This window comes from Atractosteus spatula, chromosome 11 (assembly GCF_055471065.1).
Source record: "Atractosteus spatula isolate fAtrSpa1 chromosome 11, fAtrSpa1.hap1, whole genome shotgun sequence".
Taxonomy (NCBI): domain Eukaryota; kingdom Metazoa; phylum Chordata; class Actinopteri; order Semionotiformes; family Lepisosteidae; genus Atractosteus; species Atractosteus spatula.
In genome coordinates this window covers 1,756,258-1,778,012 of record NC_142716.1, presented here as the reverse complement: position 1 = coordinate 1,778,012, position 21,755 = coordinate 1,756,258, and the positions used below count along the sequence as shown (strand labels likewise).

The following is a 21,755-nucleotide window of genomic DNA, read 5'->3' as shown; positions in this document are numbered from 1 at the left end:
AAGTGAACTGGAAACAGTAGTTTTCCAGATGTACACAGCTTTCTCCATGGCAGCAGCCTTGGAAAAGACATTCGTCTTCCCAGATTGTTTCTTTCCACCACTTTTGGTATATAAATAATATATGTTTGTACTGTAATTTTAGGTATTGCAATATGTAACCCTGGTTTGGAAACAAATGTTCTCTGTGTCTGTGTTTCTTAATAGATCAATGAAATAATATAGAATTGAATCATTTACTGAAGATTTCTTCTTGTTTTTCTTTGACAAGTGATATACACAGATAACTCTTCCAGTACGGGGAAACAAACAGAAGCTGTTTCCGTCACTGACAGCTTATTGACGCAAGACACTCAAGTAGAAAAGTCCCTTTCGGTAGTTTATTTAGACATTTGGACCACTTCAGTCTCTGTCCGTGAGTCAGATATTAGTAGACTGATGAGCTGTAATGACCTTTAAATCCCAAACAATTTACCGTATATGTATTCTCTTGGGAAAAGTCTGCAAACTCTCCCCAGCGCAGCCGTGCAGTTAGTGAAGTCCTCCTCTGTACCCCCCGGCCCCCAGTGAACTTGGGGGCTCTGCAAACGCAGAGACGGTTCCTGCTTGTTTCAGGGGCCTCAGACTCCCGGGTTCTGTTCCACCCTGGGGAGTCAAGTCGACGCACAAATTCTGCTCTTCGCTGGGCCTGGTCAGGTCTTTTACGGTCTCTTATACAAAACATTCATGGCAGTAAAGGAGCAGCTACCTAGGCAATTCCCTAGTCTGGTTCAAGGCTGGTGGAGGTGGGGACTGGAAGAGCAGAGACTTTGCTCCTGTGAGTCAAAGCCCGTACCCCGGAGTAGAGCAGCTTTGGGGCCTAAGAGTGTGCTTCACTTATATCTACAGAACTGCATTACCATACTCGTACGGTAAATTACCATATACTCACGTTTTTAAACCATTTTTACTCTCACATTTTACTTTGATCTGGACTTTCCAAACATTTTAACGAAACTTTCATTCTAAGCTCTTCAAGGGGCAGGCTGAGCGCCGCTCGTCGTCCAGGCCGCGGCCTGTCCCTCAGGAATGGGCGATCTGTGCTGGGTTTTTAATGCTGCTGCTGCTGCTGCTCCTCTCCTGGCGTTCAGCTCCGGCTCTGTCTCCGGCACTAAGCTGGGGGCTCACCGTTGCCTGGAGGCAGAGCTGAAATACCGTGAACGTCCTCAGCGCTCCAGTTCACCACCTGCTACGCAGAACACGAAACTCAAGGCCTTTTTTTCCAAACGAGAGTCGCCGAGTTGAAAATGCAGGACGTTTGATACATCTAGTCCCTGATATCTCACTGACCTTAGCAGGAGGAAACCTGTATCAAGGTGACGTACGATGGTGACGCGCAGAGTTACAGTTCTATAGGAACTGGATCGATCAGACCAGCTGCGTGGCACAGAAAGCAGAAGACATTGAACTCTTCAGGAACTGAATTTAATACCCCAGGGCCCCACACACGAGCTCAGTCAGAGATACTAAGTGTACCTCTAGTCTGTCACTAGGTGTTGGGGTTCCCTTGTGCCCTGGCGTCTACCCAAAGCTATTCCACGTGAAAATTCCCGTCTTTGCATGGTTGTTCTGCCTTCTCCTCAGTCATTTGCATTAAGGAGTTCACAGAGTTTTGCTACCCAAACTGATTCTTTTTTTTAAAAATTGTCTTACGGAAATGAAGCATTTAGGTGATTCATATAATTAAGAGCAAATTAGTACAACAAAAAGAGTTGTTTTTTAGACAGTTGATGTTCCGTTTAACTAGGTCTGTTTCGCAAGTGGTTTCCTGTGCTATTTAGAATTAGTTTCAGAATTTAGCTTCAGACACGCAATGTGCAGAGGGGTTTGTCATTTTGTTTTTTGTATGAAATCCAGCTATAGCTTAGCTTGGATTTTCCCTAAGTCATATTTAATGTTATCATCGCGCCTAATCTGGTTTGTGTGTGTTTACCCATTTTCATTTAATGTCATTACAGCAGATCTCCCTTGATCTCCCCACTGTAATCCCGTGTGGATGCCCCAGCAGTGGTTGCGAAGGGAGGGGGGCTAAACCGCCCTCTCCTATAGCCAGAGCGTCCTCCGATATCTCTGGGCTTCCGTTTAAATGGAGCGAACGCTCGGGAGGGGTGACAGCAGCCGGGTTCAGTCAGCCTCAGCTGTCAGTCATGTGCAATCATCCCTGATGTCATTTCTTCACCCAAAATATTAGAAAACTTGTCTCCTGTATCCCCACCCCCACCCCATGTGCCCCTGTGCAGCTGCCCCTTGGTCGCCCCTCGCTCCGCGGGGGGGGTCCCCAGCCTCCTCGTGCCGAGGCCAGGAGGTCACCCCTCAGCCAGGCGGGTGAAGCCCGAATTATTCAGTCTGGAACATCCACGCCTGTCAATACGCTTAGTTCTTAGGTGTTGCTATTCCCAGTGAAACACATTTTTGTGAGCATTCCTAGTTATCGGGTCACATACTAATCCCGTGAGTCTTGAAAAGACGGGATACAGAATACTGTCCTGCTGTCTCAGAGCTTTCCAGTGCCCCTGCCAGTAAGGATCCGGTTCATCTCTGTATTAGACACACTTTTCCAGAGTCCAGCGCTGGACGTGTGTAGCAGGCTTGGAAGCCTCTGTTCAGCGACTGACTTTGCGGAGTTGAATGGAATCCTGTGGCTTGCGATGAGCTGGTGTTGCAATGACTGATCTTGAGAAAAAAAGGGCAGCTGTAGGCCTCCAGGGCTGTCACCAGATTGTGCAACGATTAAAATCAGACAATGGCATTGCTTATCCGAATAGCTACTCGTGATCAGAGGTGAAATTAAAAAAACAACACATACATGTGGCTCAGACTGAGATGTTGGTTTTCAGAGGAAGAGGCGTCTGTGTTTCTCACACAGGTGAGTTCTGTTAAAAGTGACACAACCTCACATGCCTCCAAAGCATGTCCCATGATCCTCACTCTGTACCTCTCGCCTCCTCGAGCATCACTGTCTTCCTGTCTCCACTTCCTCGCATTACAGCACTTTATCTTTCTTGCAGAGTCAAAAAAATATTTACCACCGCTGTGATACTTAGCGTTATTGGAACAACTGACCTCCCCTGTAGTCACTATAAACCAAAGCTTATATCCCAAAAGAAGTTAATCAGAACACAAGGGATGCCTGCTTACTGTATTTGATAGAATTTATTTAATTCGATCACAATGTCTTGTGTAGTTCTGAACATTCACCTGCCCTGTTCTCTTCTTCATCGAGCGCACCCTTTTTTTCTGCTGTTAGAAAGAAAACGTTTTTTGAAACTCTGAACTCATCGAAAGTATTGGAGGCCTAATTCTATTATCATGCCAGAAGTGGTGTCTTTTTAAGAGCAGATTTACACGGAGCTCTCGGGAGTTGCCACTGCAAGAATAATCAGCTTGTAATAGCTTGCCAGGCTCAGTCAGACAGACTGATAGACTGGGGTCTTTGAAGAACCGGTCTGTAAGGGAGGATTATTAAAATTACAGACAGCAAGTGATCTCTCATGAGCCAAAGAGCCAGTTCTTCTTGTTCTCTATTGCTCTTGGGTTCTCTGGGCCGCTTCTCAGAAAGCACTGGCCTGTTACCAAGAGGCCTTGCCTTGTGACTCTTGTTTGGAACAAATCTGGAATTATTTGATGTCACTAAACATGTTGTCGCAGCTGCAGTGCTGGAGTTTTGTTTCCCTCTTGAGTCGGTTTCCCTGTGTTTTTGCGCTCGGTCCTCACCCCCTGGACCTGCGGTCTGTCCGAGCACCACAGCTGGTTCCTCTCTCGAAGCAGCTGGATGAGATCCTGGGGTCGGTGCGCCCCTGACTTCCGAACAGGCTGGATGGGCCAGGTGGCCTCCTCTCGTCTGTAACCTGTCTGTTCTCGTGTTCGGGACTGTGACACCTTGTGTGCGCCGGTGCCACACGCCCAGCTTCTGCGTTCGGCTAGATGGAGGGGACGGAGGGCCACTTTAGCGGTCCGGTTTTAGTTTTAGGGGGATTCTGAGTTCTCTGCGTGCCTCCGGCTCGTCCCCCGAGCGTAGACTCCACATGTCCAGAGCTGCAGGTCTCTACCGCTGCAGCGAGACATCCGCACGGTGGGCTGGAGTAAATCCCAGGGACATGCAGCAGTTTTACCAACCTTTTCCAGCAGTGTACACGGCATTGGCTCCTGCAGAAATGCCTGTCACACTTCTTCTTGATGCTTCTTTATGAAGAGCTCAGCCAGCTGTTCAGTGACCGTACAACCAGTTCGAACCTGTCTCAGAGGGGAAGTATCAGCGATGAGCAGTCATTTTTTTTTAACAGAGTGGGGGTTTTAAGACCTTCTGTGACAGTGAGCAGTGCCACTAGGACACTAGATATTTAGATCATTATTGTCTCAGAAATCCACTAAGTAGCCAGTGACCACTCCTCATTTGCACACAAGTAATGTGCACCGATATCCTGCATGTTTCTGATTCCAGACAGCGGATCGGATTGTTCTGCTTTGGCAGGTGGCCTAAGGAACATGCCAAGTCCACATTAAGAGCTTGCCAAACAAAGTTGGCATTAGCAAACAGCCTGTTCCTGTTCTTTCAGATGCACCATTCACAGAACCCTGCAGATGTGGCAGGAACTGAACCCCACTATCCTCAGAGCCCCGGCACTGTGTGTCTGTGGAAGAGACAGGCAGCACAGGCTGAGCTCTTCCCTTTGGAAAAATGATACCACAGTGTTCTGGTAACTGCTTGAGTTTAGCTAAATGACAGTGTAGAAATACAAAACAAGCCAGTAATGTGTGTATTAATAAAACAGTTAAATATGAGGTTATGGTTGCTGTTAATGATCTATTAGTGGCAGTTACTTGTGGCCAGGTTCAATCAGCTACAGTTTCTAGTTTTGAAGTGGCAGGTTCTGAGGTGCCACATACTTTTATTTATTTCTGCAGCTGAAGATGCAAATCTGTTTCTGTATTCGTATAACATATTATTTGTCTTGAAGGTTTTAAGACCTTCAGAATGAGCTCGTTTCTTGCCTCTGGGCTTGCAGCAGGGAAATGAGTGATGCCTCTACTGAGAAGAGCATCAGAGCCACTAGGAGAATGACCCCAGTGTCACTGCAGGTGGATCTGTTACTTACGCCTGCTGGAGCTTTGACGTTGCTCTGAGGAAGGCCTTAGGTGCCTTTGATGAATACAGCATATTCAGGCTCAACCCCCCTGCAGCCCAGGTAGGAGATCTCCGGGGAATAGCTTTCCTTTAATCCTGTCACATTGCCTTTGAGGAGAAGCCGTCAGTAGGATTTGTGTGTATTAAGAACAGTAATCTCGGCAGCGCACCTGTGCGCCTGGCTGATCGTGGCAGGAGTCTCGGGCTCCGAGTACAGAGGCCGTCCTGACAGCAGCTCTCCGCGCCTGCAGAGGCCAGGGGCACTCCTTGCCTTCAGAGACGGGCAGGACTGGGAGACAGAGGGGAAAGGGGAAATGAAACAGCGGGACTTAACGTTTATCTAAAAAAACACTGAAGGCTTGATTCCGGAGCACAGGTGGTACTGTATGTGTCGGTAATGGGCCTCTGTGCCTTTTTTGGTATGGAAGTTTTGAAAGGCTCAGATGGATATTAGTTGTGGAAGACTAGTGAATTAGAGGAGCAGCCATGTTCAGGTTTGTGTGAAGTTTGGTTTGTGTGAAGAATAAGCTTCATCACCAAGAATGACCCCATATGAAAGTTTCCTGAGCAGGCGTAAATTGATAATAATAATTCCTTACATTTATATAGCGCTTCTCTGGACACTCCACTCAAAACGGTTTACAGGTAATGGGGACTCCCCTCCACCGACACCAGTGTGCAGCCCCACCTGGATGATGCGACGGCAGCCGTAGTGCGCCAGTCCACTCCCCACACACCAGCTCTCAGTGGGGAGGAGAGCAGAGTGATGAAGCCAGTTCAGAGAGGGGGTTATTAGGAGGCCATGAGGGGTAAAGGCCAATGAAAAATTTGGCCAGGACACCAGGGTAACACCCCTACTCTTTTCAAGAAACAACCTGCGATTTTTAATGACCACAGAGAGTCAGGACCATCACTAGACTGGGGCAATTAGACCCACACAGACTACAGGGTGAGCGCCCCCTACTGGCCCCTCTAATACCTCTTCCAGTAGCAACCTTAGTTTTTCCCAGGAGGTCTCCCATCCAGGTCCTGACCAGGCTCACGCCTGCTGAGCTGCATTGGGCTGCCAGCTGTGAGCTGCAGGAGATCGGCGCAGTGGGTCCTGTGGGTTTACCATACGTCCCCCTGTGGTCTGTATCATGAGTGGTAACACCTGACTGTGCTTTACTACTCTTGACCCTGTTTCTACCATGGTACGTGACGGTAAAGGTGTTTTCCCTGTGCAGGGCTGGAGGAAGCTGGATCTCGGTGATGGCAATCTCCCTCTCTCTCTCTCTGCTGTGATCCACAGGCTCGCTTCTCCTACCTGCGCGTGAAGTACCTCTTCTTCTCCTGGCTGGCGGTGTTCGTCGGCAGCTGGGTGGTGTACGTCCAGTACTCGGCCTACACGGAGCTGTGCAGGGGCCACGACTGCAAGCGCACCATCGTACGTAGCCTGTCTGTCCCTGCGGGGCTGGGGGGTGTTGGGGGGCGAGGGAAGGCCTACAGACCAAGGACAGGTTTTCCAGCTAGAATGCGCAGATCACAGGGTGCGCTGTAACTGTAGATTGCACATGTTGCACTGTTCAGAAGATTAGGAGACTATTAGCAGTTTACTTCCGGCACATCGATACAGACGTCAGAACGAGCATGTCCCATTAACCCATCAGCGAACTGTACAGATGACCATGCATTGCGGTCTGAACTTCCATTTCAGCCGTCCGCTGCCTGTAAAGAATTGCAGGCCATAGTCTGTCATTATACTCTTTAACCGTCTAGTTTAATTTAGACTAATATCTCAAGAGATATTAAAGCAGGAGAGTTCGTGTTTCTTTCAAGGCCGAGAAGCATTCTGGGTTTTACTTTTACTTGTCTTCTTTTACAAATGATGTCAGGGGTACAAAAGTCTGTCTAGTTTTTTGAGCTGATTTGTTGCATGAATATGTCTGTACCCACTATCAGCGTAATGAAATCACCGTCAGAATGCACCAGTCCGTTGGTGAGACAGGCTTTGGAAAGCCCTTTCATGACTTTGATATAGTACAGTTTGAGACTCATTGGTCACAGACACAATTGTCACAATTTTCTGAATTGTTTTGAGAAAAATGCGTTCCTGTACTGCAAAGGGCTGGTGCACTTCTGAAGCGTGTGAAGTTTCACTGGTGTGTTTCGTCTGTCTCACCATGAGAACGTCCTCCCCTGTCCGATCCGCTCTTCCCTGTGCACACAGGCTGCGCTGCCGGTGACCCTGCTAGGGGTTCACAGTGCCAGCATCGACTCTAAACCTGCCAGCAGCGTCACTGTGAGTCTTTAGGTCTTGTACTAGACTGGCAGGACTTCACTGAACAGGGAGCTCAGCTCATACAGTCAGTCTGTTTTATATGCTGAGAGCATGGAGCACGAGCACAGCAGAGCTCATAAAAATATGTGATTCACCAGCTCAGCCTGTCAGCCTCTTCTGGCTGTTACTTCACGGTGAGAATCTGTTTGTGCTCAGGAGGGAAAGAGAGACATTCTTGTCCACTTCTGGGTGTAGGTTTTACGCACTTAGATATCGGTGTCGTATCTTCATCAGTTCACAGGAACGTCTCATCCACCAGTGGATCACGTGTGTTTGAGGGTGTTTAGGAAATTTTTAGCTAGTAGGCTATTGCTCCACTATGAATTTTCTTACGTTGTTTGAAAAAAAAACCCAGAGTTTCTCTTAGTGGTGACGTCCTGTTTCTATGTCATGGTCATCTGGATTTTGTGGGAGTGACTTGGAGATTCCCGTCTCTCCTCTCTCTGCGGCTGTTCTGTTTCTCGCTCGGTGGCGAAGCCAGGGGGATATAAAAGGACCAGTTTCTGTTCAGAACAGCTCAGTTTCCCAGACCGAATTGCTGCTGTGTTCAGCAGCGCATGCTCTACCTGGAAGTGAACTGAACAATTTAATTGGTGACAAAGCAGGAAGGAGTTGCACTGGCCCATTCAGCGGCTGGTGTTTCTTACTTCCTCCAGTGTGTGTTTGCGTTTCATGTGCCCTGAAATTAAACTGAAAGAAATAAAAAAAAATCCTCCCGAGAGACTTAAAGCTGCTCAAGAAAAAGAAAATTGTCACTCTTTAATTTCTAGGTCTCCAGGTGCTTCAGCTCAGGAGCATGTCTGTGATGATTATGATCAAAATGTTTTAGAGCTTTTCCTTCTTAATTCTTTTTTACTGTGTGCCTTGAGCTGCATGAGTATGTTATTCAATTCAATATCGCACCTTAGTGAGAAAGAACAGAAATCAGATGGTCTGATAAAGCACTTTGTCAGCACAGTTGTCATTGTTTGGGTTAGAAAGAGATAAGACTAAAAAGCTAATGGAGTTGTGTGCGCCAGTATCTTAAGGGCTTGAAAGCGGTGCATTAAATATCCTTCAGCCTTGCCTGGAGAATGTGTTAAGACACAGAGCCCTCTGCTGGAGAATGTGAAGAAATCTGAGTTGCAATGTGACTGTCCTGTGTCCAAATTTCCCTTCTTCTCCGCTTGCTGAGAGCCCAATAACTTCAATGCATATCAAGGTCTGTAATATCTGTGTTCCAGTGGATGAAAGCTGCAAATCGACAAAATGAATTTCCATCACAGCTAAAAATCTATAGTTTTATCTTTGGTAAATTGACAGTTGTTTTAGGCAATGGATAGGTCGTAACAGATTTCACAGGAAGTGGTGACACTGGGTCTTGATCTGTGCAGTGTGTTTTGGGGTGGAAGCCGCAAGGTGTTAAAATGGGCCATCTTGTGTGTGTCAGTGTGATAAATACAGGAAGGGCGTGATCGACGGCTCGGCCTGCAGCAGCCTGTGCGACAAGGACACGCTGTACCTGGGGAAGTGTCTCTCGGCCAAGCCCAACAACCAGGTGAGGGTCTCCACAGTCCTCAACACAGCACCAGCGCATTTCCACTGTCCTTCAACACGTCACAGGTCTATTTCCCAGCCCTAGTCCTGCGTCTCCTGGGGTTCTGTCCAGCTGAGCTCATGGGACCCTTAATTAAACCAGATGATTAACGTGAGCTGTTCTGCTCTCAGGCCTCAGTCTCAGACGTCTCATTTCGGTGCGTCATTTCCAGGAACTGAGCAGAACCCTGATTCAACTCGGTTTAAAACTGTTGCTTCCTGACAGCTTCCCAGACAGCTCTCCTTATGATCTGATGATGTGCAGACACAGGTGGGGGTGACACTGAAACACTGTCATGGTCAGTGCCATAAGCGTGGCTTCAGCCCGAGTCAGAGGGCAGCTGGACAGCTGAACCCAGCACCTCACACGGCTGTCTGGCTGCTTCTGCTTCCTCAGCTTGTCCCACTCCTTAAGGACCGAAAGGGAGGAAAGTCTAAGACTGTGATGATCTAAGAGAGGTGCAGTTGGAATGAAAACTGAAACACTGATCTAAAAATGTTTTAAAAAGTAAACCACATTTAAAATGAGCCAGGTTGATTTTAGTAGACAGAGATTGTGCCTAATTAAGCTACTGGATTTCTTTGAGCAAGTAACTAGTGCTGTGGGTAACATTCATTATCATTATGATAAATGTGGGCTTGCAGTAGGCTGGTACACACCAACGGACTGATCCTTCCACTATAAGCTACAAGACCCCAAGGAAACATGCTCATGGATGAAGAACTGATTATCAGCAGAAGAACAGAGAGAAACCAGACGTTTTCCTGGCCTAAAGGAAATGTCATACTCAAGAGTAGGGGAGCTGAATTTACTTGGAGACTTTTCAAAAGAGCTCAGCTCATTGAGGTCTGGATGTAATTCTACTGACCTTGTAAACAGGAATGTGTAGCTGTCGCATGGTGGATGTGTTAAAAACAATGAATCGGGAATTGTTCTGATCCCGTTTCTGATTGACTGCACATCCCAGCACACGTCTGCAGTTTCTGTAGGTGTAAACACATGTTTGTATGCATTCTCCACACCATCTGGACCTGACCATCCTGGATATGACCTGATCTTCTCCCTGCTATAGGGGTATTTGCTTTTATAGGATCCTGCAGAAGACATCTTGGTGACATTCCTCAATTCGCCAAGTGCCGGTGAATTATGTGTCTTTTGATCATTTTACTAAGGGGGTGAAAAGAGAACCCCTGCGCTCATCTGTCTGTGAATGTGGTTAGTTTTCCAGAGAAGGCATGGAGGATTTTCTTGGATTTCTTCTGAAAATAAACAATGAATCACACTGGCAGCGCGTGTCGAAGTCTCCAGTGCTTACAGATCAAACTGCGGGAAGCCCGGCAGTAGTCCTGTGTTGCACTTCTCTCTCTCCCCTCTCCAGCCCCCTGCCTGGGGCGTGAGACCGGCAGGAGCACAGCTGGGCTGGGCCGGCTCCTCCACAGTGGAGGTCATCATCTGCAGGAGTCTGGACAGACCTCCGCTCTCGTCGTGTCATTCCCCTTCCTCCTGCTGCAGGCCTTCCGCAGTCTGTCCACTGGCCGTATTCCTGCCTCTCTCTGCCCCGAGAGAAGGCGCCAGGCCAGACACAAACCTCCCCTTTTCAGGAAACCAAGACTACACAGAGCGCACTGTGAATGAAAGGCTGTTGAAGTTCTAAATAAAATAAAGAGCAGCAAAATGACGGTCCTACAACTTCTTCACACTTGGCATGTTGTTGGAACATCAGAAAGGTTATAAACCAGGGGAGACCGTTTGGCCCATGTGGCCTGTGTGGTCGTTAGTAGTTCATCGATTCCCAGGGTCTCACCTTTTCTGATTGACTTAAATCTAAACATACCTGTGTGTCCATTACAACTGTTGCTTGTTCAAAGAACTCTTTTAAGATTTAGTTCAGCGAGACTTGAATATCCGCTTAGGATTCTATTTCTAAATAAACGAGAGTTTAATTACGTTCCAATTACAGTTTCAATAACCTTACATGTAATATACAATACTTCAGACCTGCATATCTGCAGTCCCTTTTCACGAATGGGTCTCAGTCCTTGGGTAGTGAGTGCCCTTGACTTGACCTGTACTTAAGAGGCGTACAGCACTGCTCTCACAGGGTGGGGAGGCCAGCAGCCTCAGCCCCATTTGTAAGCAGGACCTATAGGAAGGAGGGAGGAGAGTGCGTTGCGCCGCGCGTCACAGGTGTGTGCCAGAGGGGGCACTCACGCCTGGCTCAGGTGCGCTCTGCTCTTTCCTAGGTGTACATCGGGAGCTGGGGAGACTTAGAAGGTGTGGTAAAATGTCAGATGGAGGAGGTCCTCCGCTATGACCTGGGGTCAGAGATGGAGCCCAGGAAAGAGGCCGTGCTGTTCGACAAGCCCACCAGGGGGACGTCAGTGGAGAAGTTCAAAGAGATGGTCTTCAGCCTTTTAAAGGTACCAGTCTCACCCCTGTTGAAATGGTCCTGTTTACTGCGCACGATGTGCAATTACACAGGGTGTTTCCAAAGTGGCAGAACCCCCTTTCCATTAGCTGAAAGTCTTGGGTGCATGCTATATAAGCGTGCTTCATGTAAAGCTCTGTTGTAGCGAGATAACTAGATCATTTTACTAAGGGGGTGTAAAGAGACCCTCTGCGCCCATCTGTCCGTGAATGTGGTTAGTTTTCCAGATAAGGCACGGAGAATCTTCTTGGGATTTCTTCTGAGAGTAAACGATTAATTACCACTGGCAGCGTGTGTTGAAGTCCCCAACGCTTACGAATCAAGCTGCGCTAAGCTCCAGCCGTAGTTCTGTGCTGCGTACTGCAATGTGCGAGTGGAGGTGGGAGCTGAAGCTGTTTTCTCTCCCCCCCCAGGCGAAGGTGGGCGACCAGGCGAACCTGCTGGATCTGGCGAGTCTGGTGCTGTCGGTGGCTGACGGGAACAAGGACGGGCACATCTCCCTGGCAGAGGCCAAGTCCACCTGGGCGCTGCTGCAGCTGAACGAGTTCCTGCTGATGGTGACGCTGCAGGACAAGGAGCACACTCCCAAGCTCCTGGGCTTCTGCGGGGACCTGTACGTGATGGAGAAGGTGCAGTACACCTCCTTGTACGGCATCAGCGTCCCCTGGCTGGTGGAGCTGTGGATCCCCCCGGGCCTGCGCCGCAGCATGGACCAGTGGTTCACCCCCTCCTGGCCCCGGAAGGCCAAGATCTCCATCGGGCTGCTGGAGTTCGTGGAGGACATCTTCCACGGCACCTTCGGGAACTTCCTGGTGTGCGACATGAGCGCCGGCAGCTTCGGCTACAACGACAAGCATGACCTGAAGGTGGTGGATATGCGCAAGGTTGTGCCCGAGGCGGCCTTCCGGGAGCTCATCCGGGACCGGCGCTGCGAGGCGGACGAGGACTGCGTCTACGGCGCCGACTGCCGCACCACCTGCGACCAGACGAAGAAGCGCTGCTCCACGGAGGTGACCCGGCCCAACCTGGCCAAGGCCTGCCAGTCCCTGAAGGACTACCTCCTGCGGGGGGCGCCCTCAGAGATCCGCGAGGAGCTGGAGAAGCAGCTGTACTCCTGCATCGCCCTGCGCGGCTCCGCGGACCAGATGGAGATGGAGCACTCCCTCATACTGAACAACTTGAAAACGCTGCTGTGGAAGAAGATATCCCACACGAAAGACTCCTAGAGCCCTGCCGGGCCGGGCCGGGCCTCTGCCCCGCCCCCCGAGCCTCTCGGAACTCGGCAAGACCCGAGCTCAGCAGCCGCCGAAGAAGGCGGCGGACCAGCTGGGGAAAACGCGAGTGAGCCTTTGTTTCGTTTGTGTACTGTGTACATTGGGAATCGGTACTGTACTTCTGAGACAATTCTGACTGGTTATTGTTACTTTGTTGATCATTTGTGCCATAAAGATGAGAGCTTGCCGCAACAACAGGGCTGGAGAAAGAGGGAGGTGGGGTGCCTACAGAAGAGACACGGGCGAGCTGAAATGTTCTTAAATCCACTACATACCGCAGTAGGATGTTTACCACTTCTGAAGGAAGTTCATGAATTACAGCATTTTGGTGCTGCCGTTGCCTCATTCATTAAATCTTCATGTTTCTTGCAAGTACGTCGTTATCTGTAATGTTTCAGGATTTGTTTTTTTACATAAAAGAAAAACCACTATTTACTCCATTCTGTGAAAGCCATTGCTGCTGTTTCCGAATGAATTGCTACATCCAGAAAATAAATCTTGTCTGAGGAAATGAAATTAAAAGTTAGCATGATGAATTTGCACATTAAAGAAAAGTACTAAATACAAACTGGTGTGTTCTTACCATGTCTGTAAGGAATACAAAAAAAAAAGCAGGTACAGTGAGCCTTGCAGAAAAACTGTGATGAAAGACCCAGTTCAGCAAGATGAAAGTGTGACCTACTTTTTGAAGATTTAAAAGAAGCAGTCCCCTCTGCAAAGACATTGTTCTCCTTTAAAACTAACTTTCCTGCAGCTCTCTTCCAGTGATGTTCCAACTCCAGTGCTGTTTATTTGCATTTGACTGTTGTAACAGTGAAAGGTCTGTGTGAGTTCTAACAGGGCCAGACTTCTGTATATCTTACACAGGGATAGTGTGGTTAGTGTTTGCTTGACCGTTTGGTTTGCCCCCTACTCTGGAAAGTCGATTTATTTTTACAAAAGAGATAGGATCAGCCTACTTCCCAGGGAAAGTAACAGCAGCCTGAGCAGGAGGCTCGACTCACACCCAGTTTTACCTCACTCCTTGGTAAATGACTGGTGAAACACTGCGCTGGGATTCTGCACAGTATTTCTGGTGCTTCCCCTCCATCGGCTGGAGAACATCCAAGCAGACTCCCAACATACAGCAGACTTGGGAGACGGGGAGCCATGAGTAGCAGAGGAGGAATTTTGTCACATTTAAGCTCGAAACTCCCCCCCCAAGTAGGCCGCTGCTCTGTGATATTATTAATCCACGTGAGCTGGCAACAGATTTGCAACAGTACTTTTTCCCAAGTCACTCACAGCTCACACCTGTGAGGGCAAAAGGGCACCCTGGGAATAGACACGCATGCTTCAGGACATTGTATAAACACTGCTGCTTTGTGCCTCAAGTCAGGCACCACGGTGCTTGCCGACCACCACCAAGAATGGCTTCACAGAGGCCACATAAAAGCCATTTTAAGAAGACCTTTGCAGGAATTTCCCTGCTCCAGAATCAGGAACCTGTGGCACAACAGTGCCACCTAGCAGATGAACTCAAAATACCTTGTTGAATAAACTGCAGAACAACTTATGTAGGCACTGCTTGTTTTGATTGCATGTTCGGTTTTTCTCCAAAAAGTCAAAATTGTGGGATGCAGAAGTGCTTTTCACTTTTCTGCTGCAGTTATCCCCAAATAGAGGCAGGCTGTCTTAAGAGATGTGAAAACTTCCTCTTGACAATTGGACGATTCATATTTTGTAGCCCATTTTTAAAAAAGGGCACATGAAAACAGCAGCTGCTATTCCCTTTATACTTCTGTATTCAATGGTGTTCTTTATCCACACTTGTTTTGTACTTTTTTTCCTGTTTAAAGTGCTTGTTGTCAAAAGACTGGTCAACCCTGAGGCCTGTATTAACAGAAGTGCAGTTGCCCAGGCAGGCAGAAAAAAACACTTTTATAATGGCAAAGATCACCGTTCACGTACATGATGCATCAGCAAGCCCCTGGCTCGTTCTTATGTTCTACACAAGGAGGACAACAAGGCCAACTTCTAGCATAGTGTAGAATTTAAGTCAAGGAATATAAAATTTGTGCAGTGCACTACCCTTTAGAATCAGGTACAGAACTTTGAGGAAATAAGTCTCTCTGGCTTCAGGACAGGAAAGAGAAACCAGACCCATTCCACCGGTTAACAGGGTCCCACACTCAACAGGCTGAAGGAACTGAGTCTCTTTAGTCTTGGACAGAAGAAACCAAGGGGACACAAGAGTCTTAAGCCAATCCAGTGGATTTCTTCAGAGTAAACTCATGAGGACAATAAAAAAGTGGAATGTGGAAGTATATGTAAAAGTTCTTCACTCTAACAGTTGTGGGATTGTGGAACAAACCACCCCAGTTGAGTTTGCCTAACCCACTAGCACACCCTCTCTCATGAAATGGCCACAAGAGATCCACAGGCACTTAGCTTCTAACAACCTCGACAGGCCCCAACTGCAACTTCTCGTTAGTGACCTTTCGCAAGAACTGGCCCATAACCAGTTAGTGGGACTTAGTTTTTCCTCCTTTTCCAGCCATTAACACCTCATTTGAACTAAACGCACTGCAAGAACACAGTTCTCGTCATGTGTCCTCGTGAAGTCCAAGTACAGAGGAATGAAGAAACAAGACGACTCTAAGAAAAGCGCAGTGCACCTGTGCTTGTGCTGTAGAAATTTAATGAGCACAAATGCAAATCAAACCCATGCATCTTTTTGAAACGGTTTATTAAATCAAAAGATGCACTGTGCCGTGGGTAGTAGCAGAGGCCACCTCTTTAGCTGTCGGCTGCAGCCTGTTCCTGTGCTCGGAGGAAGCTGGCCTTCTTCTGAGCGACACGGTCCTTTCTCTGAGCCAGAGACATCTTGGCACGGTTCCACCTGTAACACAGCACACGCAAATTAGCACAAGATGCCAATAGCCACAGGCTCGACAAGGAATCAAGCCTTTACACCTTCACAAGAGCTCACATTCATGGCTGAAGCTTGCCAGTAATGGGATCAATTTCTGGTGAATTCAAACTAACGTGTATCTGGATTTGATACACTTGCATGCACCATGCATAACCATATTCGAAATGTCTCTCAATGACAGCCTTGTCAGTGACATATAGGCTTCCATATGTCATATATCATATATCAACCCACACAACAGAAAGCATTTAATTCAGATGCAGTGGCTGATGTTCCTTTGAGGAAGAGATGATCCTTCCTTGCAAAACTGTTGAAACCCAGATGCACCAATTTATAAATCCACCTTTCAGGTAAACAAGGCAAAACTAAGGAAAAGAAAGTGCATGAATGAAGCACTGACGGTACTTGCGACAAATTTTGGGCCGCAATTTGGAGCCCTGTTACTGTCCTTCTATCTAGAAAGTTGTGGGTTCGTATCCCAGACAGGCCACTGTTGTACCCTGTACACAGTACTTCACCCACGCCGAGCCAATAAAACAGCCAGCTGTATAAATGGGCACAAAAACAAACCGCTTTAGATAAAAGCATCCAACATATCGGAAGCTTCCTTCATATCTTATATTGTTTTTATTAAATGTGGCTTTCACACATGACTCGTGTGCCGAGACAGCAGGCAGGGCTGCAGGACCCCTCAGGCGCGTCTCGGTTAAAGAACTGCTGTAAGAAAAGAGACCCTACCTCTTCTTCTTGACTTCTTTTGTGGGCTTCTTTTCGTGGACAGGATTCTCCCGGATAGTAGCATGAGCCTTTTTGTACATCTCCTCCATCTGCAGGAATCAAAGACCGACCACCTGAGCTCTCGCGTTCACAAGACACCCTAGAGCACTCGCCGCGGCTCAACTGCAACTTCGTGACCGGTTCCACCCTCATTTCCAAAGGCACAGCAACAGAGCAATGAAGCCCAAAGGGCTGTACGGTCAGCAGCCGTCTAGAACCATACAGCTGTTGTAGAAAAGATAACATCTGCTAGCTGATTTGCGCATGTGCTGCTGTGCTTCAATCAAACCTACCCAACTCACTAAAGAAACCATCAGCTGTACTATTTTCCTGTGCAAGGTATTGACCCTTCTTACATGGCACAGCAGAAAATAATAACCTCTACACAACTCAAACATGGTAACGCTATGTTAAGTAATTAAATTCTAATTTTTAGCAGCACTACAAAAATGGACATTTGCTAGGTGCAGTCTTTTCCTACCAATCCTGTACAGACTAAATGGAACAGGATCAATGCAACAAAGCTCAGCAGATCAAGCCGAGTCCATAGCCTACTCTGCAAGTCCCTACAGTGCTGTGTAGAAAAGCAAATGCTATCTGCTAATTACTGCCTACAAACAGCAAGATGTGCGCATAGATAACTGACCAACAAAAACCATCTTTTGAGGGAACTCTGTCCCAGCATAGCTTTATCCAGCGACATAGCTGCTCTCAGCCCCGTCTTGAAAAGCTCACATCACAAATGCAAACCAAGGACCAACTACAGTTCGCTCAGTGTGTAAGAGGTCATCATCAAGCAGCTGTGTGCACTCCAACCATCCTACACAACAAAGCTCTCTTCCTGCTAGTCTCCCCAAGCCCGAGAGGTTCCCATCTGCAGAGGCGGCAACGGGCTCCAGCTGCTCTTACTGCGTCTGCAGTCACGCCGTTCTTGATGAACCGAGAGAACTGCTTCTTGTACGCTTCCTCGTCCTCCTCCATCAGCAAGCGCATGTACTCCGCCACGTTCTGGCCCATGATGTGCTTGCGGTGGACCTCTGCGTTGAACTCCTTGCTCTCCGAGTCGTAGCCAGGGAAACGCTTGGTGCTGTAGACACACGACAGACCCACAGGTCAGAGACGCCGGTCAAGACAGCCACAGCATGGGGAAATTCAGAATTACCTCTCGAGAAACTCTTGCATGTTGTTTCTGTCTTTATACCACCAGTTCAAGAGAAACCTGTAGAGCAAAACCTACTTTTCAACAATATGTAGCCCAGTTTGCATGCAGCTCTACTGAATACCCCAACACGGTTTTCCACTAACTCTGCTGCACACGTGACAAAGACATTGACCAAAACAGGGGACAAGCAGGACACTGAACATCTCCCCTGCACACCAAGCAAGTCCCAGCCCATGGCAGCTACCTGTGGGGGATGGACAGCCCTCCGTCCACAGCGCCCTTCAGAGCACCGAACACTTTGTTGCCGGTTGTGGTCCTGGCCAGCCCAGCGTCCAGGTAGCAGGTGAACGCCCCCGGCTGGTCGTCGATACTCTCCACATTGTACTCGTCCCCAGTCACCTCAACCTGACCCTCGTACACCTTGTCCAGGCCAAACTTGTTCAGCAGCTGCGGGGAGAGCATTTGAGATTTTTGAGATACAAGCGCAGACCAACCTGGGCATTGAGTAACCTACAGCACTAAGCATAAGGGTAGGGCTGTTTACCCCAGTATCCTGCCTGAACACCACTTTCTGCCTGATGAACCTGGCCCTCCCTTAGGTTCCCCTCTTACCTGGTGAAGCAGTTTCGCTCCTCCCCCTGATCTGCTGTATGAAGACCTGCTGTTGCTTCAGAGAAGGATGTGCAACCTCCTATATAAGACTCTTCATACAAATGCAATTAAAACTGCCACTGCAAAACACCCCCAGCTGGAAGGCCCTCTTGCTTTTAAACTAGGCATTGCTCTACCAATGCAGCAGTAAACAGTTAGGCAGTACTTACATAAGCGCACTGAACTTACTTGACACACACCAAGGCCAATGAGAACACTATGGAAGCAGCTTTTTAAGATCAGATCTTAAGATCACTTTATTAGCCATATATAACTTCTTGTACTAGGAATTTGTCTTTTCACATACCCCAGCTTGCTCTCCATGAGACACACAGACAGGGAGAGAAGCTTGGGGTCAGAGCCATTTATACGGCACCCCTGGAGCAGCCGGGGTTAAGGGCCTTGCTCAGGGGCCCAACGGAGTAGGATTCCTCTGCCGGCTGCAGGATTTGAACCGGCAACCTTCCAGCCACAGGTGCAGATCCTGAGCCACAGAGCCACCTCCGCAAACAGCTAATGGGTGCATCCCTACGTACAAAATGACAACCCCTCACAGTCTCCCAACACTTCACTCATCTACCAAGTGGCGTGACAAGATGGACCAAAGACTTCAGGGTACGATCTAGGCAACATCCACACAGGTCACACTGCGACCACTGTCGTGCTGCATGAACAAATCCCTACACAGCAGAACTGCCACCCAGACCTGAACATCACGTCCACACCGAGGACAGTGTCCAACTGCAGACAGCCCAGCTCCCCAGAGCCGTCCGGCCACAGCCTTACCCTGCGGGCCAGCAGCAGCCCAGTGCAGTAGGCCGCAGCGTAGTTCGTCAAACCCACAGTGACACCGTACTTGGGCAGCTCGTGGGAGTAGGCAGCGCAGACGATCATATCCCCTTCGATCTTGGCGTAGGCGATCTGGGAAGAGAGCAGGCCCCAGGGTTAGGCAGGCAGAGACGCACGCAGCAGGCCGGGACAGGGCAGGGGGGAGAGCTCACCTGGCAGATGATGTCCCTGTTGGTGAAGCGGACGATCATCCTGTACTTGGGCGTGTTGTACTTGTTCTTGTCCTGTACCACCAGGCGCTTGCGGGCATAATAGTCCGTCTTCCCCTCTGAAAGGAACCGCACGCGTTAACAGCCAGGACAGCACTCCCGACGGGCGGCCACGCACAGCACCGCACCGCACGGCGGAGTGAAATCACCCCCCAAGACCAAGCGAGCGACACCTGAGCTCAGCCGCACCGCGGAGCGGCCATGACTCCGGGGGGCGACCCGGCGATGCCGGGGCCACAGCTGCTGGCGGGGACGGCGGCACCCCTTACCTCTCCTCCTGCGGAATTTCACCTGGTACCTCTTGAAGTAGGACTTATTCTTAACTACTTTGACGAAGCCCTGCAAAGACCAGAAGAAAAACCCCGTGGGTGAGTGTGCCCCTGGGCTCGGGGAAGCAGCAGCAGCAGCAAGCGGGGCATGACAGGACCAGGGAGCCCGGACTCCGACACCGCAGCGGGCCACGGCGGAAAACTAAACTGATCAACAACACTACGCAAGCAGGATTCACGGCAGTTACTGCAAAGGGTAACCCTTAAAGGCCTGGGATCAATTAACCTGGACTACGGAAACAACTTCATAATACGGGGATGGCTTCTAATTCAAAGTCACTAGACTTTCGAGAACACGCAAGAGATATCTGCTGCTCGTCGGATCTAAAATCACAAGTAAACTTTTAGCAGGCGTCAGTGTGTAAAGGCACAGGAGGACCTCCTGACATTACAAGTCTAGAATCGCAAACAGCAGCCATTAGGCCACGTTGGAACCAGCCCCGGCGAAACTCGCTCGGACGCAATCTAACATCATCCAATCCCATCCAAAATTATTTTCACGCAGGAAACGGCACAACACATACAGCAGAAGTCTTATGTATTGATATAGGTGCGTATTGTGCTGATGTACTGACCATTTTGTAGTCTTTTTGACCTCCGTTAGCCGGGAGACGGGAGTCTAAAGACTGGGGCTTAGACTCCGCTGCACTGGGAAAAGAACGAGCCCACTGCGCATGTTCCGTAAATAGTGTCGCGAAGCACTGACACGCGCAGATGACTGATGCGAGGCCGGCCGTGCTGCTGCCCTCTGTGGCCGGGAGGAGTCATTACAGGCAGGGGGACCGCGTGTGCGATTTACATTGACAATCTGGCGGAGGCTGATGGTATCCAAATATTCAGCAGAGTCAACTGTCCGACGCCTCGTCTTACGGACATGACAGTGGTAGTTCTCATACAGGCAAAAGTCACAGAGGAGGTATTGTAGCAGATATTGCTTGTTTAGTTATTAACAGCTCAGTGATCCAAGCGCTGTGTCAAGCCCTTTCTGAAATTAGCTCACAGTTACTTCTTGCATGTCAGCTTTTCAGTATTACTGGGGGGGTCCCAGACTGCAGTCTCCCAGCACACTCTGTGGGAAAACTTTACTATAGCAACGTTGTCAGCGCTTTAATTGGTCGTTAACAGTCAATGTGATGTGTTACACGTTGTGTTTTTTTCTCTCTACTTTTCAGCGTGGAAAGAAACCAATTCCTCTGTGTTTTTCACTACATTCTTAACAATCGGGGTGCTGCAGTCAGGAAGCACGGAAAGGGCTCTCAAAGAAGGCCTGGTGTTTCCGATTTTTGGTCCAACCTGAAAAGACAATTAAACAATTAGACTCATTATTCTCTCATTAGGATTGTTATCAAGGTCTTTTTACCCTTGATTACTCAACATTCCCTTCGTGAATGGCAGTTAGCTCGGAAAACACTTTGGAGACTGGTTACAGGAATTGTGGTTACGCAGTTAATTAAAAATGGGGACGACTATGTAACTAACAGCCGGGGTAAACCATCAATCAGAAGACAATTCACCCAGCGCGACACGACGATGTTTATAATATCAGACTTCTCAGAAGTCTGCTTGCACGGAAATACGAACTATCGTCTTGTCCAGCAGCGCCACCTACTGATACAGCTGCGCAGTCCGCCCGTGCGCAGGGAAATGTAAATACTACTGGACGATTTTTAAACTGTCAGACCGATACAATTTGTTTATGCCAGCTAGAATTAAAAAAAATAATAATAATGCTTTTCTTTCAATATTTCATTGAAATGTTGTACATCTTGATCACTTCTGAATGACAGAAGGCCCAGCTGCACACACCACACCTGCTCCTGGGGCCCGGGACTGCACTGCCCTGCTCTGCATCGGATAATCCTCTTCCTGCATCGCTGGAGCGGACCTTGTGACAGCCTGTGGTCTGGGGCCTGGCCACTACTGGGAGACCTCAAAAGAAAAACGGGGTTGTTGCTCTAAATCCATCCACCCGTCCACTTCCTAATCGCTTCCTCCAGGTCAGCCTCACAGTGGGGCCACGCACCAGGCACAGCACAGAGTCCACCCTGGAGCGGTCGCCTGTCCATCGCAGGCTGCACTCTCACACCGGGGCCGGCCTTCCCAGA

The 21,755-nt window shown here is 48.8% G+C and overlaps 2 protein-coding genes across 2 annotated transcripts in view; one reads left to right on the top strand and one right to left on the bottom strand.

The window, feature by feature from the left end:
* LOC148823286 (divergent protein kinase domain 1A-like) overlaps positions 1-13,327 on the top strand; it is a 34,375-nt gene extending 21,048 nt beyond the window's left edge. Inside the window, exons 4-7 of the mRNA XM_088927427.1 lie at positions 6,453-6,587; positions 8,911-9,018; positions 11,301-11,477; positions 11,899-13,327. Coding sequence (XP_088783553.1) covers positions 6,453-6,587; positions 8,911-9,018; positions 11,301-11,477; positions 11,899-12,711 — 1,233 coding nt within the window. The 3' untranslated portion in view covers positions 12,712-13,327. The remainder of the gene's footprint in view (positions 1-6,452; positions 6,588-8,910; positions 9,019-11,300; positions 11,478-11,898) is intronic.
* Positions 13,328-15,472: 2,145 nt separating this feature from the next.
* On the bottom strand, positions 15,473-20,318 carry rpl5a (ribosomal protein L5a). Its single transcript, XM_088927426.1, has 8 exons — positions 20,226-20,318; positions 19,591-19,660; positions 19,265-19,380; positions 19,050-19,184; positions 17,857-18,059; positions 17,360-17,537; positions 16,412-16,500; positions 15,473-15,640 (listed from the first exon to the last, which is right to left on the bottom strand). Exons 1-8 carry the CDS (start codon positions 20,226-20,228, stop codon positions 15,538-15,540), a joined length of 897 nt encoding a protein of 298 aa, XP_088783552.1. The 5' UTR covers positions 20,229-20,318; the 3' UTR covers positions 15,473-15,537.
* Positions 20,319-21,755: the final 1,437 nt, after the last annotated feature.